At 34.6% G+C, this 16,482-nt stretch overlaps 1 protein-coding gene across 1 annotated transcript; it reads left to right on the plus strand.

Moving 5' to 3' along the window:
• LOC121425933 (muscarinic acetylcholine receptor M2-like) lies at window positions 1–15,495 on the plus strand. The gene is made up of 2 exons (XM_041622043.1): window positions 1–658; window positions 12,220–15,495. Exon 2 carries the CDS (start codon window positions 12,367–12,369, stop codon window positions 13,672–13,674), a length of 1,308 nt encoding a protein of 435 aa, XP_041477977.1. The 5' UTR covers window positions 1–658; window positions 12,220–12,366; the 3' UTR covers window positions 13,675–15,495.
• The last annotated feature ends 987 nt before the right edge of the window (window positions 15,496–16,482 follow it).

The raw sequence follows: 16,482 nt of genomic DNA on the forward strand, positions 1-16,482 counted from the left end.
GCTGGAAATACCAAAGTGCATTTGATTATGAAAACGCGAGGAGTGTTACCTCTAGTTTGGTTTGCCGAATGACAGAAAAGTTCATGGTCGCCGGGCGCTGAGAGCGAAGGCGCTTAAACCAGAAAGACCGTGTGGTATTACTTGAAGTCGATACTTGGACTTAGCCGGTGGAGATTATTTTGAATGTGGTGTGATAACTCCCATGGATTTACATCAACACTCTGAAAGGATGATTTGAAGTCGACTCCACTCTTAAGACACTTTTACAGCAGCTGTATCATCTACTGGCCGATGATCCTGACGATGATCATCATCATAAGTAGTAACGTCAATAATTAGGCCTACGAATTTTTAATACTGAAGATGGGGCCAGTTAATCACTGTTTAATTTGCTTAAACTGATTAACTTGATAACCAATAGACCCAATTTTGGATCAAATCGGACTTTCTCTACCTGCATAAAAACAACCAAAGAGTACATTTTTAACGGGTAGATTGGTTGTTCGGATGGTATACGCCTCTTAACACATTCTGGTGCGCAGATCTGATCGATCAATCAACTAATTCCATTCCTTTTCCCCATTGAATTTCAAAATGTAGTGTGGTCCAACCAGTTTCAGCAATTGACTAACTCAATCTGACTTCATATTTCATAAACGTAAGTATAATAATGTGGGTCTAAGATAATACTAAGTGTACAATACTACTACATAAACATACATGTAGTTCAATTAAAATTGATAGGCCTAAATCGTGCTATTGATCTGAGTTATATCTATAGTATATAGTATTTTTTTTATTTATAAACGCGGTAATATAACCGATTTTGACAATTATTTTCTTGATACACCGTGTCTGTACCTGTGTTTAAATCACACATTCTTTTGAACCATGTGCGTTTTCGCAGTTTCTTCATAGGCCCCTATCCCTCTCTATTTTCGTTGGTTTGATTTCCTTTAATTTAGTTTACTGGTAGTTTATTTTTTATTTGTAATTTTTTACAAACTTACTAAAATGTCGACTTTGTATTTATTTTGAAATAAGAAGTCATGGTACTGCCTGAATTACCGGAGAAATTCTTCGTATATACGGTGTTGCAGCATACCTACATTGTAGTCCACTAGTCATTATTTTATAAGAGAAAGATTAAGGGCGGAAACTCGAAATATAGGCCTACATGTACAATGCATTTAGCCTGTTTATGTAGACACTAGCCTCCCGGATCTAGCCTTTGTTCATCATTACGTAAGACATGAAAGCACAATTAAAAATAATAAATTTTACCTTATTTTATTCTAAATAACCTCTTCTGTGTTATTATGATAAACATTCACATTTTTTGTTCATAATAGCTATTTAGTCGCCCCATATACATCATTTGATTTTAAAAGTCAGAACAAAATGATGACCCTTTCATCCATGCAACAATACGATCATTGGGCCCCAAGATCCGTGTATACAATACATGCCTGTGGAGTGTAGATCTATACATTTGAAACAGATCTTCTTCTTCTGGAAACAGTACAGTCCACCGTCTGGTGTATTGTCGTATTGTCATGCCTTTTCGCTGATCATGAAGAGCCAAGAACAAAATAGAAGTCTTTCCTACATATGGATTTTCCGAACTTTTTCAATTAACTTCCCTAAAATGTTCAACTTTGCCGCAATGAACCCCGAGGGACCCGCTCCCTCCTCCCCTCCCCCATTACAGAGTTAAGAGTGAAAACATTTCGTAAAATGGAAGCAGGACCCTGGGAACGATTTTTTTTTTACAGGGGTGCTGATGTAAATTTGACAAGCAAAAAAACAAAGTTTTCACGACAAAATGTATGTCCTTTTGGTTATAATTCATCCATTTGCCACACCTACAATGTACGTGTACCAGCAGGGGGTGCTGCCTATGGAAAATAACAGATGAAGCACCCCCTGGGAAATTCTTGGGGATGCTTTAGCATCCCCGGCACCCCGGCCGCTCCCCAGGGACATGACAGGAAGAGTTTTATCTACATGTACTTGCAAAATTGGGTTCGATACAAAAAATTGATGAACAGTCAGTAGCCTTGGAAAAAAAGTATCGTAAGGAGTGTTTTATTCCTGATGATATACCATTACATTGGCGAACAGATGGGGGGGCTTAGGGGCCATGGACCCCCCCCAAAAAAAAAAAAAAAAAAAAACACCACTAAGAAAAAATGAAAAATAAAAAAAGAAAAAGGGTAAGGGTGAATTTTAATATTAATCTGAATTTTTGAATAATATATTCAAGTTAATCACAAAATCAGCTTTTTTATTCAAAAAGGTCAACATTTTTGCTCGATCGCAACTTTTTTTTAAAGATTTGCTCTGTACTCCATATCTCACACCTCAAAATTTTGTCTCATTACGCCAATGAATCGATCAGTATCTCTAAAAACAAGAAATGTTAACTAAACATTTGAAAGGTTGGAGGAGTGACAACATTTTCTAAATGTTGCATTTACTACTTTAAATGGTTCTACCCAACACTTAAAATACAAGGTTGGATGTAACATTTGGAAAAGGTTGTAACTCCTCCAACCTTTGAAATGTTGATTTAACATTCGAATTTCTAGAGTCTGTAGTTCATATTGTAGATCTTTTGTATGTTTGTCCTTCAACTTTCCAATATACCTTATAGGCCTATCCATTGCAACCCTATATGTTTCTTGATGTTACACATATCAAAACCTGAATAATATGTGATAAAGATCTTTTTTATGTTCAAGAAAGTCGGATGTAACTAATTCATTTGAACAAGACTGGAATACATTTATGAATCCAAGGCTAGAGTTTTAAAAAGAGAGCGAATTTGAAAGTTATGTTATAAAGAATATAATAAGACTTAATGAACATTGATTCGACCCAAACAAATCAAATTGGCTTATATTGTATAATTAACCTTTGATTTAGTTTTGTGCACGTGCATGACAATCCTACATCCACATATTCTCAAGCACTCATTACATGTAGATGCTACTTTAGTGGTTTTAGAAAGCACTTCAATATTTGTTGTGTTATTACGAAGAAATTAGTTACTGGTATCGTATAGAATTTATTGTGTTTTCTCCTTATAGATTTTGACCTATATCATATAGTCTGTGGCAAAAAGAAATATCCTGACAATGCATGCAATGTACTCTCGTATGTGTATTACTCCAAATATTGCAGTGCTAAATTACGTAAACACTATTAAACTGGGTTTGTTGTGGTTGGTTTATTTTCTCCTTATTCATGTACATGTATATAAATACATGTTTCCACCAAGTCTGCGGCAACTCTGTGTTGAAATTTAACCCCCAAAATCATATCTCGCATACTTTTATATAATTATGCAGAGTAAATACAAATTCAATAAAGGCCTATTATACAAGCGTAACAAGTCAGCCTGGTCAACTTCAGATCCAGCACTTCATAAAGGCGGAGGGAGATGTTGGAAAAAAGTTCAATTTTGGTAAATATTAATTACATGACAGCCAGATTACAAAAATTTAATGCCACATCGGCAAAAGAGACACAGGTGCCCCACCCCCCCCCCAGAAAAAAAATAATAAAAGTAAATAACAAGAAAAAAAATGTTATCACCAAGAAAATTAACAGTTTTTGACAAAAAAAATAATAAAAAAGAAAAGTATGTAATGGATGGGGGGGTCTCATCCTTATTTTTCATAGACATTGCGGATCACCCAAGCCCCCCCCCCCGGCCATCTGTCACTGCGATAAATTTCTAGGGTGGGGAATTCTTAGTTCGTGTGTCACTGCGGTTTTGTAAATTATAGCGTAAATTGAGCGTTTGTGGTCATTCATCTCAAAATTCTTAATCTCTGTCAAATCATTGAATTAAAAGAAATTAAGTAACCATAGATTGTTTGTGATTAAACCACTGTGATTGTAACCTAATAAAACCCCCATTTAATTCTTTGTTAATCTCTTGGCATGCGAAAACATTTTGTTTGAAAATTATTTGTGTATTTCTGAGGAAAATACACGGTCACATTTTCACGTAATACAATATTCATCGCAATATTACATAAAAGTAATTGGCAATCTTTAATTTATGTCCTCCTCCCTTCAATAAAATCTGATATTATTTGAGGAGTAAAAAAAACCCAAATCTGACTAAAACCATAATCATCAATTATGTTTGAGATTATTTTTTATGAAGATACATGTGTTACATTTTTTTCATTTACATAAATCCCTACCATCGTTGCAAAAAAGCGTACCACCTATGTATATTATACTACATATACGAGCGTGGTTTTGTACAGTAATAATGATATTAGTGTAAACAATACTGCATAACTAGATTGACAGTCCAATCAATATTAATTTATTTCGTTCGAATGGTATGTTAATTCCACACGACATCTGTCAGACAGACTGTTTTTATACAGTATCATACAAAGGACTCAAGGTCATTTCTTTACAGCGTATAGATTCTATTATATTTTCTCTCATATATTTTCTTCATTGTACCGTAATAATTGTGTGGAGTAATGGAGCCCCCACCCCCTAAAAAAATCGTTAATTTTCGTTGCGACTACTGAATTGTTTCACATTGTATAATACAATTTTATACTTAGTTTTATCGGTTTGGGTTAATGAAGCGCCTCCTATATTATTTTTTCATTTTCAATTATAGAGCCAATGTATCTAATATTATTACAACTACAATTTCATCGCAATACAGAATTCATTTGCTATTTAATTAAATGACGGTTTAAGAAAAGTAGTCGCTCAGCTCGCTCGCTTACATGTGCATTTAAATGTAAAAAGATGTACAATTGGTAGCATTTACAAAAATTCATCAATGCTACATGTACGCCACTGTGCACGGGTTTTAATACCACTTTTTACATGAAAGGAATTTGATGAAACGCGTTATGTTTTCCAATCAAGTACATTCATGTTTGGGGTACATTGATAGTGTCCTACAAACAAAGTATTGATAGTTATGTTTGGAGAGGAGGAATTTATGACTTTGGTAGCTAAAGTTGTAAGTCATGATATGCAAGTACGTGTAGGTTCATGTAGTTTTATTGATTGAATTACCAATTTTGTGATAGGATTACATCTAAACCACGCAGTAGTCGTTTTCTTATGATCAATTTCCGCATACCAAATATTCAATTTGCATTCTTTTGATACCATCTTCTTCTTTTTTCTTGTCATCTTAAACCCTTCACCATTGGCACTTTACTTTCTATTAAACTCTTGGCTATAATGATTTCAATTATTTTTAAAGGGGAAATCCACCGTTTTGGATTGAAATAGAAAATGTGTCTAAAAACCCCTAATCAAGGCCTAATGTATATCATTTGGTTCATTCGATCATGGACCCTACATGATTCGATTAACAAGTTTATGGATTTGTTTTGGTATTATCATGTACCCTACCACGACTGTACTATGACGTCACATGCAATTTGCTAAGGTCCCTGATGACTGAATAACTATTTCATAGAAAAGTGTACATAGCAAAAACTGTGGTGTTGACCGGTGTACATAGAGGACCACACCAGTTATTTTACACCGGTGTTAAATTGGTGGTGTTAGTTTTACATCTATAGGTGTTATTACAACACCTTTTGTTGTTACATTTACACTCTTTGATGTTACGTTTAATCTCTAGGGTGTAATTTTAACACCTGAGGGTGTGGTCCTCTATTAACACCGATTGGTGTCAGTTTTAACACCGCAGTTTTTACAGTGTATGAACGCATCTGTTGAGATATTCTGTCATTTCAAATGCACATGGCATGTAAAATTATTTTCAAAATTCTAAGAAAATGGGCACTTCATTGAGTTTGCATTACACTGTTGCATAGTACAGTGTATGTCGTCACACGATTTATATTTATAAAAATCCAGTCATCTGTTATTCTTTTGTGAATTTTCGCATTTTACTCCGATCCTCCCATTTTACAACTTAAACCAAAACCAAGTATACTATAAGTAGGCGTCAAAATATGCTTCTCCTTTTGTGACGCACAAATGAATGGAGTGAAATGTTATCGCTTTGCTTAAGTAGAGTTTGTTTGTTTGTTTGTTTGCATTTATTTCTGCGTTCAAAAACACAATACAAAATTATTTATAATTGCAAAATACAAAATAATTGATAATATAAACAATGTGGTCATATTACATAATAAATACAAATAAGGATGTGAGTATAAATTAATCTTTTATAAATGTAAACATATACATATAATGTAAAAAATGAACGCAGGAGACCGCCATCGTGAGCGGTTAGGCTTGAATTGATGGCGGCCTCATAAAAGATTCGTGACTAAGATTGATATTTACTGACCAAGTGGGTGCATTGCAAGTGCAGGTGCTGGTGCTGTGTATAGCAGTTGAGTAAAATCAGAATATTAAATAGCGAATGTGAATATTTGAGTGAATGTTTTAATTTGGAGGGTGGGGTTGATAAGATTGAATGATAGTTTTCTTTAGAGTGGCTTTTAATGAGTATATGGTTGAACACGTTTTAATATTGTTTGGAAGACCATTCCAAATGTCAGGACCATGGTGTCGTATTGATTTAGAGGCAATTACCAGTCTGGGGTTAGAGAGGTGAAAGTTTCCGGATATGCGCGTTGGGTAAGTATGGACAGTACTATTAAATTTGAACATGTTATCAAAGGACGAAGGGAGCAGTTTGTTAATATATTTAAACATAATTATAGTTATTTGAATAGTATATAAGTCGGCAATTTTTAATGTTTTCAGTTTAAAAAATAAAGGATCGGTGTGAGCCAAATAATGTGATCCTGTACAAATGCGAATTGCTCTCTTTTGTAATTTAGAAATAGAAGTAAGTTTTGTGGAACCACAATTAGCCCAAACAACGTTACAATATGTTATATACGGGAGTATTAACGAATTATACAATAGAAATAAAGTTTTGTGTGGTAAAATAAATTTCAACTTGGAAATTATTCCAATATTTCTCGAGATACATATAATGATATGGTGCAGATGTTCATTCCAAGACAAAGCTTGATCTATGATGACGCCTAAGAATCTAGATTGAGTCTTCCGCTCTAATGGTGTGCCGTCAATCTGTAAGTGAATTGGAGAATCTGTAATATGAGAATGTTTAAAATGGATGAAGTGGGTCTTTTTCGAGTTCAAGGATAGTTCATTAGCTTTAAACCACTGTGAGACTTTAATTAATTCAATATTTAAGATGTTGTTTAAGGAAGTTATATTTTTATGAGAAAAAAATATATTTGTGTCGTCAGCAAATAATACAAATGATAAAATGGAAGATGTATTAATAATATCATTGACATATAATAAAAATAAAAGGGGGCCTAGAATGGAACCTTGAGGGACACCACATTGAACTGGAAGTAAACTAGAATCGTTGCCATTAAAAGTGACATATTGTTTTCGGTTTATTAAATAATTTTTAAACCAAAGGAGTGATTGACCGCGAATACCATAATAATTAAGTTTTGAAAGTAAAATATTATGATTCAGTGTATCGAACGCCTTACTGAGGTCACAAAATATACCAATGACATGCTCTTTGTTGGCTATGGCGTTTGTTATTTTATCGTAAATTTGGATTAAAGCCAAGTTTGTGGAATAATTTTTTCTAAAGCCATATTGATTAGAAATTAATAAATTGTGTTTGTTGATAAATTCATAAAGTCTATTATAAACTATTTTCTCGAGGATTTTGGATATACTAGGGAGAAGAGATATAGGACGATAATTGCTTATTTCATGAGGATTGTCTTTTTTGAAAATTGGATTGACTTTGGCGATTTTGAATAAGTCAGGAAATATACCTTGTGATAGAGATTTATTAAAAACATGACTAAGAGGGTTTGCAAGCGGATGAATTATTTCTTTTAAAAGAGACATACTAATTTTATCATGCCCATGAGATTTGGAGCTATTAAGAGACCGTGTAATGTTGAGAATTTCTGTGGGGTTCGTAGGGTTCAGGAAAAATGAATGTGGATTAGGTTCGGGGAGGTAATCTGTGAAATGCGCATTTTGGCTATTGATCTTGCTTGCAAGTTCGGGTCCGATATTTGTGAAAAATGAATTGAATGAGTTTGCATGAAGGGAAGAGTCAACTTTGGAACCATTTAAAGTCATGTCATCAGTAGGTGGGGGATCTGCACTTGTTCCCATTAGTTCTTTGATGATTTTCCAGGTAGTATAAGTGTTTGAACTGGCATCTTTTATTCTATTAGTATAATACATTTTACGTGATAAACGAATTAATTTTGTTAACTTGTTGCGATATACTTTGTATTTTTTTAAATTGGCTTCAGTAGGATTGCGTAAATGTGACTTGTAAAGGCAATTACGTGTCTGTATTGATTTTAATAAACCTTTTGTTATCCATGGTTGTTTGGGTGTTTTTCGATTATTTTTTACTTTTCCTATGGGAATATTCTTTTCATAATAATGTTGTAATTTATTATTTAAGAGATTATACGATGTGTTTGCGTCAGTTTCATTATAGACATCCTCCCACCCCTCAAGTAATAAGTCTTGCTTCATTAATTCAATATTACGTTTAGATTCTTTTCGATATGAGTGTTGGTTAATTGATTTGGGGCACGGTAATTTCATTTCACAAGTTAAAAATATTGGTAGGTGGTCTGAAACTTCAGAGCATAGAATTCCTCCTATCATTTTATTATTCATGTTGCTATGTACGTTGGAAAAAATATTGTCAATTTGAGTAGATGAATTTGGGTTGATTCTAGTGGATTTATTGATGAATGAATGGAAGCCGAATGAGTACATTAGTTTCATAAAATTGATTGAATGATTACTGTCGACCGAGGGTAGGAAATTGATATTAAAATCACCAAAAATAAAAGTATGTTTATTTTCATTACCTATTGCATATAAATATTGCTCTAGCTCTTCACAAAACAAATCAAGATTAGAGCCTGGTGGTCTATAAATCAAACCTATGATGATATTTTTAAATCCTGTGTTTTCAATTTCAATGAACAAAGACTCTGCATGCAAGAGTTTCACATCGGAACGGATCTTAAATTTTAGTTTATCAATAATATAGAAGGCCACGCCTCCGCCTCTTTTTCCTTTGCGGTCTGCCCTTATCAACTTATAATTTGGTAAATTAAACAAATTTGGGGAATTATCATGCAACCATGTCTCGCTAATACCTATAACAGAAAATTTGAAATTATTCAATGTGTGTAAGAGATTTTCAAAATATTCGAAGTTTCTATTGAGACTTCTTAAATTTGCATGTAAAAGGGAAATATAATCGGAATTACTATCAAACATATTATTAAATTCTTGAGGTGTATAGTATTTGCTGTCATGTGAATTGTCTATGTAATTATCAAGAATAAAAGAGAGGGACTCCATCAAAATTGATAAAATGTAAAGTACCATAAACTAAGAAAGGGGTCAACTGCAAGGGTGCCTGTGGTGTAGGTGCGCTTGCTAGTGATTGAACGGGTGTTCATGTATGTCTGTGGTGCAAATGTGCAGTCAATATCAATATAAATTACATGTACAAAAAGAACAAGACCCATCTTGGTCAGCAAGAACATATCATTGGAAGCATTAGAGCAGAGTGATTCAAGTGTGGAGCTGAAGAAAAGATGATGGGGGGGGTAGAATGAGAGGGGGGATAAAAATGAGGAGGGGCAGCAACCAATAGGATGGGGGTTCTCTCTTTTTTTTTTTTTTTTTTTTTAGAAATGGTAATGATTGATCGAAATCAGCTCCATGGGGCCGGTGTCAGGGTATTTTGATGGAGTGGGGGGGGGGCGGGCTGGCATGACGACAAATGTTGATGCCATTTTGATCCTAATATATTGATTCAACTGCACGACCATAACTCTCTTTTTCAGTATTTTTTTTTATCTTTCTTTTCTGTCTTCGTATTTTTCTCCCTTTTTTAGATCGTATATGGGGCGGTCCCAACTGTAAGCTTTGCCCCTTATTGAGAGTGGCAAAAAATATCAAATCCCTCTAAATCGAGAGAATTTGCTTCCGTGATCTTCCTTTGAAATTTTGCATTATGTCTAAATTCGTTCATTCTTTTATTCGTTTATAGCCTTCATCAGTTTTAAGATTTAGTTTGAAATGATGGCTTCCCGCATTTCTATTAAAAAATTGACACATTGTCTACATTCATATCAATGCAGTGATATTTTTTCGTAACCTTTTTGTGATATTTGAACTATCTTACGAGAATATTATGAAATGCGGAAATACATGTATAACCAGACAAACTCAAATTATCAATTATTTTCTACATGTAAATATTGAGAATGTTATATTGACTAAGAAATTAAGTTTTAACAGTTTGATAATTTCATAAGTAGTAAGTTTTATTTTGCGGTTAAGATTTGTAGTTAAATTCCCCCACGATAAAAAAAATGCAATTTGGGTAAAGCCCCACCCTCAATGTACAGTATATAGGGGAAATTTCCCAGGATTAACCCGTATCACTGTCTAAAGTCGGTCTGGGTTGTTTGTTTTTAACAAATAAGGATTCCGTCTGCAGAAGATGAATCAGGTGTATGGTATCAATTCAAACATGAGAAAGGGATGTTCATGATAAAAATTCAAGGCTACCATAAAAAAAATCGAGGCAAGAACCACCTTCAATGGAATTAGGAGGACTTTGTCCTATATATTATTTACCGATACATGGTCTGTTTACTCTGTTATAACATTCCTCATAATTCAGATTTTTCTGTCTGTGATAAACACGCAATCGCGTCAGGATCATTCAATGTTTAGAATCATTATTAATGACGTCTCGCGGTTCAGAAGAAGTGAGATATACAGCAGAATTACAATGTTGACATGGCAGAGTCAAACATATTCATCCTTTTGTAGAAGTGATTCCCGGAGAACTTAAAGGTAGTGTTTAACTTTGTGAGCAGCTGATTTAAAAAATTCTCAAACCAAGATGAAACATGTGCACAAGTGCATGTATTAGAACTAATAAACCCTGAAAACAACCAATATTGAGAATGATTAGCTAAAACTACAAGGCAAACCCCGATTTTGTAAATAGGCGTCTTATAGACACCTACATAGTACACATAAGTATATGGGATGAAATTAAGATGGTGTTTCCGGTCACTTTATATTTCAATTTTTGAAGCACTAAATAATTATTTTCGAACGCAATTTTTTTCTGGGCTTCATTTTTGTAACATATCACAGATACAGGTGACAAGGGTGACCTTCTAGCTCCTTTTCAAAGTCAAACCAATGTTAACCAATCACTTTAATAGTATTTTTTCAGTTTGTCAGAATTGTTTGCACCTGTTACGCTCTGAAACAGAATTAAAATCCAAGTCTACATGTAAAGCTTACTCTGTCATAAAGTATACATGTAACTGACTTTAAAAAACATTTGGACAAAGAAACATCGCCCAAACGATTCTCTCTTTCCATTATTCAGGATTATTGATGGATAGCGTGTAGAAATGAATATTATTCCAGTAATGTAGGCCTATGGTATATGCATTGACAGTGATATAGGGTATGCACGTAAACGTAATTAATTGTCTTGTTATGGATTTTATTTGTCGATACTCCATAACCACTATTTATTAATGACATGGAATGTAATAATCATGTGTAGATTAATGATAGAGCCAAGGTAATTTAATCACATGTCATCCAGAATCATTTTTATAATAGTAGTGTATAGACCTATACCCTGCAAGAGATCCAATTAACCTTACAAGTAAAATACTTAATATCAGTTGTAAGATTGCTTGATTTTTCTTCAATATCTACATGGTTCACATTCTATATTGTGGAGCGTTGTGGCCCAGTAGATTAATCTTCGGACTTTGAAACAGAGAGTCGTGGGTTCGAATCCCAGCCATGGCGTAATTTCCTTCAGCAAGAAACTGATCCACAATGTGCTGCACTCAACCCAGGTGAGGTAAATGGATACCGGTAGGAAGTAATTCCTTAAGAAGCTGTGTGCGCTATGAACGCCTAGCTTAGCCGGGTAATATAGGAGCGCCTTGAGCACCTAACAAGGTGGATATGTGCGCAATATAAATATCCTATATTATTATTATATTATTGGCTGCATAAACTGCATGTATATCATTTTTTGTTTTGTTTTTGTTTCTTTTTATAACATAAAAGTTGTCTTGAAGGATCTGTTATGTAATATTCATTTGTTTCGTTTTTATCTTTCAATCACAGATATCGACAGTGATGGGAAATTAACCTTTTGAGGCGACAGGTCAAATTTTGCAGAGGTAGTGACTCCGCTTCAAAATGTTCCAAGCCCGCCTTTAAATTGAGGAACTTTTCTTTGTTGGGCATACGGAGAGGGCGCTGGTTTACATCATGGTTTCGACGCCGTCAACTTCTAATGCCGTGACGGCAATGCTGGTTAACGTGACACCCTCAAGCAAGGAAGGGGATTACACCTTCACTGACTACAACCAAAGAATCGGGGTAGCAAGCTTAACAATTCTTATCAGTATCTTCGGGCTTGTTGGAAACTCTCTTGTTTTATTCGCTGTATCACTCTCGCGAAAGCTCCAGACCAAGGTCAATGTATTCGTGGTGAATTTGTGTGTTGCCGACAGTATCATATGTTGCGTCTTGCCTTTCAACGTCGTGGCGATGTTGTCAAGACAAGGATGGCCATTATCTCCTCATTTATGTTCTGCTTCGGCTGGATTCTTGTGGATCGCTCTTGGTGCAGGAACCGTCACCCTCGCATTAATTGCGTTTAATAGATACTATGTCATCAAGAAATATGACTTTGATACGGCCTATACGTCGAAGAAGATAGCATTCATGGTTGTTTTCTCATGGATGTATCCCGCCGTCTTGACCTTGATTGCAACAAACGTCGGGTTGGGAAGACTGGGTTACTCAGAAAAGTACAAAGCATGTCTGCAGGATTCGACGCATCCATTATCAGAGTACTTGAGCCTCTTTGCAGGAATCACCGTCTTTGTACCAAGTCTTGTGGTCATCATCTTCTGCTACGTGATGATATTCGTTCACGTCCGTAAGCACCATCGTCACTTGATACGTATCTTTATCATCGGAGATGGCAATCGGAACGAGAGCTTCCACCATTCTGGTGTGGAAAATCCAGTGACGCCTCGAACTCCAGCCCAGCATACCCACGTACAGTTCCAGTTTCCCCCGGATTCGCCAAGGGCCACTGATGATTCCTCAGATGTTAGGGAGAACCTATCATCTTCAAGCCTTTCTCCTGATACCGATGGCTTGTCTAGTCCCATAACACCTATTCCGACGTCACCATCTAGCCCGATAGCAAATGGTACCGACGTTGAGCCGGAGGATGGAGGTAAAATTCGCACCAAGTCTGTGTCAGAAGAACTATCCCACTCCGTTAGTCGACGCCAAGCGGACATCACGCGCAACGTCTTCTACGTCGTATGTGCCTTTCTGATCTGCCTGACACCTTACGGAATCGCCATTCTGCTGCCGAACAGTGAACCTGGCATCCCGTGGGTGATGCTTCTACTGCAGTTCAATACGTGTGTCAATCCAGTGATATACGCCCTCAAGCACCCGACCTTTCGGGACGTCATCCCTCGTATTCTAAGGTGTGACTTTAACAGTATCCCAGCCAAATCGGCATGGTTGAAGAAACTGCTCGGTATCAATTGATGTGGTTGTTTTTTTTTTTAATCTAAGGACGATAGAAACTCATGATTTTACTCAGGTCAAATCCCAGAATTTACAAAAAGTTTTATCCCACATTCCCGTGGAATCATAAGTATGTGAATTCACCTTCCTTTTGAAATGATGTAACAGATAATTTATTGAAATCCATTTTGAATGATGTTTTGTCATATTATACGTTATTTATTAATTTCATAACGACTTTTACATGTTTTTGCAATTTTTACTATATGATCAAAATTATTTCAACCTGGTGTATGACTTTGCAGCTGGCATTTTATTTATGTTTGATCTTTAGTCATCCGAAGATTATCCATTTGTAAGTGAATACTGAGAGTTTATGGTTTTTTATATTGGGGAGAAAAAAGTAATTGTGTAAAGATAAAATACCTTGTATCCTATTGTAATATTAAAATATTTAAAAAAAAAATCGAACTCTCAAAATTTGTGATACCCCCCCCCCCTCCTCGATAGGAACTGGCCCCTACCCTTGTTTGCAGAGCATGCCATGATGTCGAAAATGATGGCGAAATCCTACGTCACCGATTTCATAAATCTTCCAATGAAAGTCCTCTAGAGGACGAGGTGAGGATAAACTCGTTTAATGGCTATTTTTGGGGTATATTGGAATGGAATTTAGTTTTGAATGATAGTGTACAAAGTAATAGTTCCAAGGAACATCGTGAGATCGTTATTAAGGACTCTTGAATTGTATGAGATTAAAGGCATTCGAATATCTAACGTATAACGCCTTGCATAAAACTATTCTTGCCGTCATGAAATTTATTGTGATAAATTTAATCTTCCAAGACATTGGCTGTATTTTAATTGTATTCGACTCACAGTATGTAAATCATTAAACAATATTTAACGATTTCTTTTGTAGTGTATCAGTTAATGTTTAGCATTAATACCAGGACAGCTTTAGTATGTATTCATTTTGTAATATTAAGTTGTATTGTGTCATCTATATCTTTCTTTTGTAATTACAGTATACATTCAGAGAAGTATTATCTTTCCTTTTTTTCCGGGCCTTTTTCTTTGACACTATGTAGTCTGTATGCCTTCTTCTTCTTTATATACATTTTCATGCATATAAACTACAATGCGTTCCGGCTTATCATATCAATAATGGATTCCATAAAACGTATATTATTTTTCCCTTTTAAGTGATAGGTCTGCATCCATTTTTAAAGACATGTACTCTGTTATAATGATCTGGCAAAAATAGTGAAAACAAAGAGACGTTTGTTCATAGCGTCAATATATCAGATTTTCTTCCATTTTAATGGACTAGACTGGTTCTTAGTCAAAGATTAATTAGGCATAAATATGTGTTGTTTGCTCTTGGGCAGAGAGATTCAGAGCAGTAGACCAAATAATGTTCAGGAAATAGGTTTCTGGGGCCAGTTGCACACGGCTCTTGCTTACCTAAAATCAAATGTAAGCCCTCAGTGAGCGGTTCTGATTGGCTGAAAATCATATTGCATTCGTCAATTCGTGTAACTGGCCCTATATAGATTCTTACATAATATAGGCCTATTATAATTTTAACACAGAATACTATGTACTCGAAGTCGTAAAAAAATATACACATTGATGCGAAGAGCAAAATAAATAACATTTTATAATTTGGGCCGACATAAATGAAGTTGGTTTGAAATCACTACGATAAAATAATTATTTATTGAGGGAGTTGAGAATCATTGAAAACATGCATGGGTTCTTCATTTTAATGTACATGTACTTTTTAATCATATGCTTATGTTTCACGTGTATTCTTAAATTAAATAATTTTGCCAGGTATATCGGTTGTTGTCGTTTTTCTACGTATTTCAATATACTTTTCTTTTACGTGTGTGTGAGAGAGTATTTACACAATGAAAACAATCTACTAAAATTTCAATAGATACTCATTGAAAGGCGCTTAATTAATTTATCTTGAACTGTTTTAATTATCTTGTCATCTGAACAAAAGAATGTTCATTTTGAAAATAATCTACTTTTTATAGAAATTTTATTAAATGCCCTTCTGATATCTATTCAAATATGCTGAAGATTTAAAAAATATACATATTTGCTAACATATTGGTACATACAGTCATTGTTATCATAAAATAAACAATGAAAAGAAAAATTATACAAAAATCATTCATTCGATTGTTAATCCTTTCTCATTTGTTCGTCTATTTCTCTTACCAGTCACTAACATTAAATTTGTGGTTTCAACTTTTTACAGATTAAAATCAAATTTACATAGGTCTCTTTACATGAGATGCTAAAGTAAAGTGTATTTGAAGGAGTATACATACACCCTATAAATAATGGTACAAAATTATAAATGAACGCAAAGTCGGCTGACATCCACTTGTTCACTGCTACCATCTGGCCTGTGGAGAATCTACAGGTAGGACTATGGTATGCCAATATACTGTATAGAGCACACACTTTAAAAAATCATTAAATTATCGCTTTTGTGACCAAAATTACTAATTTCCATACAGTTGCAATTTATTTATCATTAGTAATGTGGGAATAATTTTTTGTATTCACCAGAGCGCTCAAAAACTTGAATTTTGGGCATATTTTTGTGTACGCCCTCTATTGGTGGAAAGTAATATGGCAAGAAAATTTTCATTTTTTTATCTCTATTTTTAATTAAGAATAAATGATATAAAGAATCAAATTTAAATAAGAGCCAAGCAGTATGAATTAACAGGTCTAATGAAAGCTGTCAGTGTAAAAAATCAAGCATTTGCCCCAAAGAAAAAGAGAAAATAAGCCAAACATTGC

Source organism: Lytechinus variegatus, chromosome 13 (assembly GCF_018143015.1).
Source record: "Lytechinus variegatus isolate NC3 chromosome 13, Lvar_3.0, whole genome shotgun sequence".
NCBI lineage: Eukaryota > Metazoa > Echinodermata > Echinoidea > Temnopleuroida > Toxopneustidae > Lytechinus > Lytechinus variegatus.

Excerpts from the sequence above, each read along its gene's own strand:
- LOC121425933 (XM_041622043.1), top strand. The coding sequence starts at position 12,367 with ATGGTTTCGACGCCGTCAACTTCTAATGCCGTGACGGCAATGCTGGTT.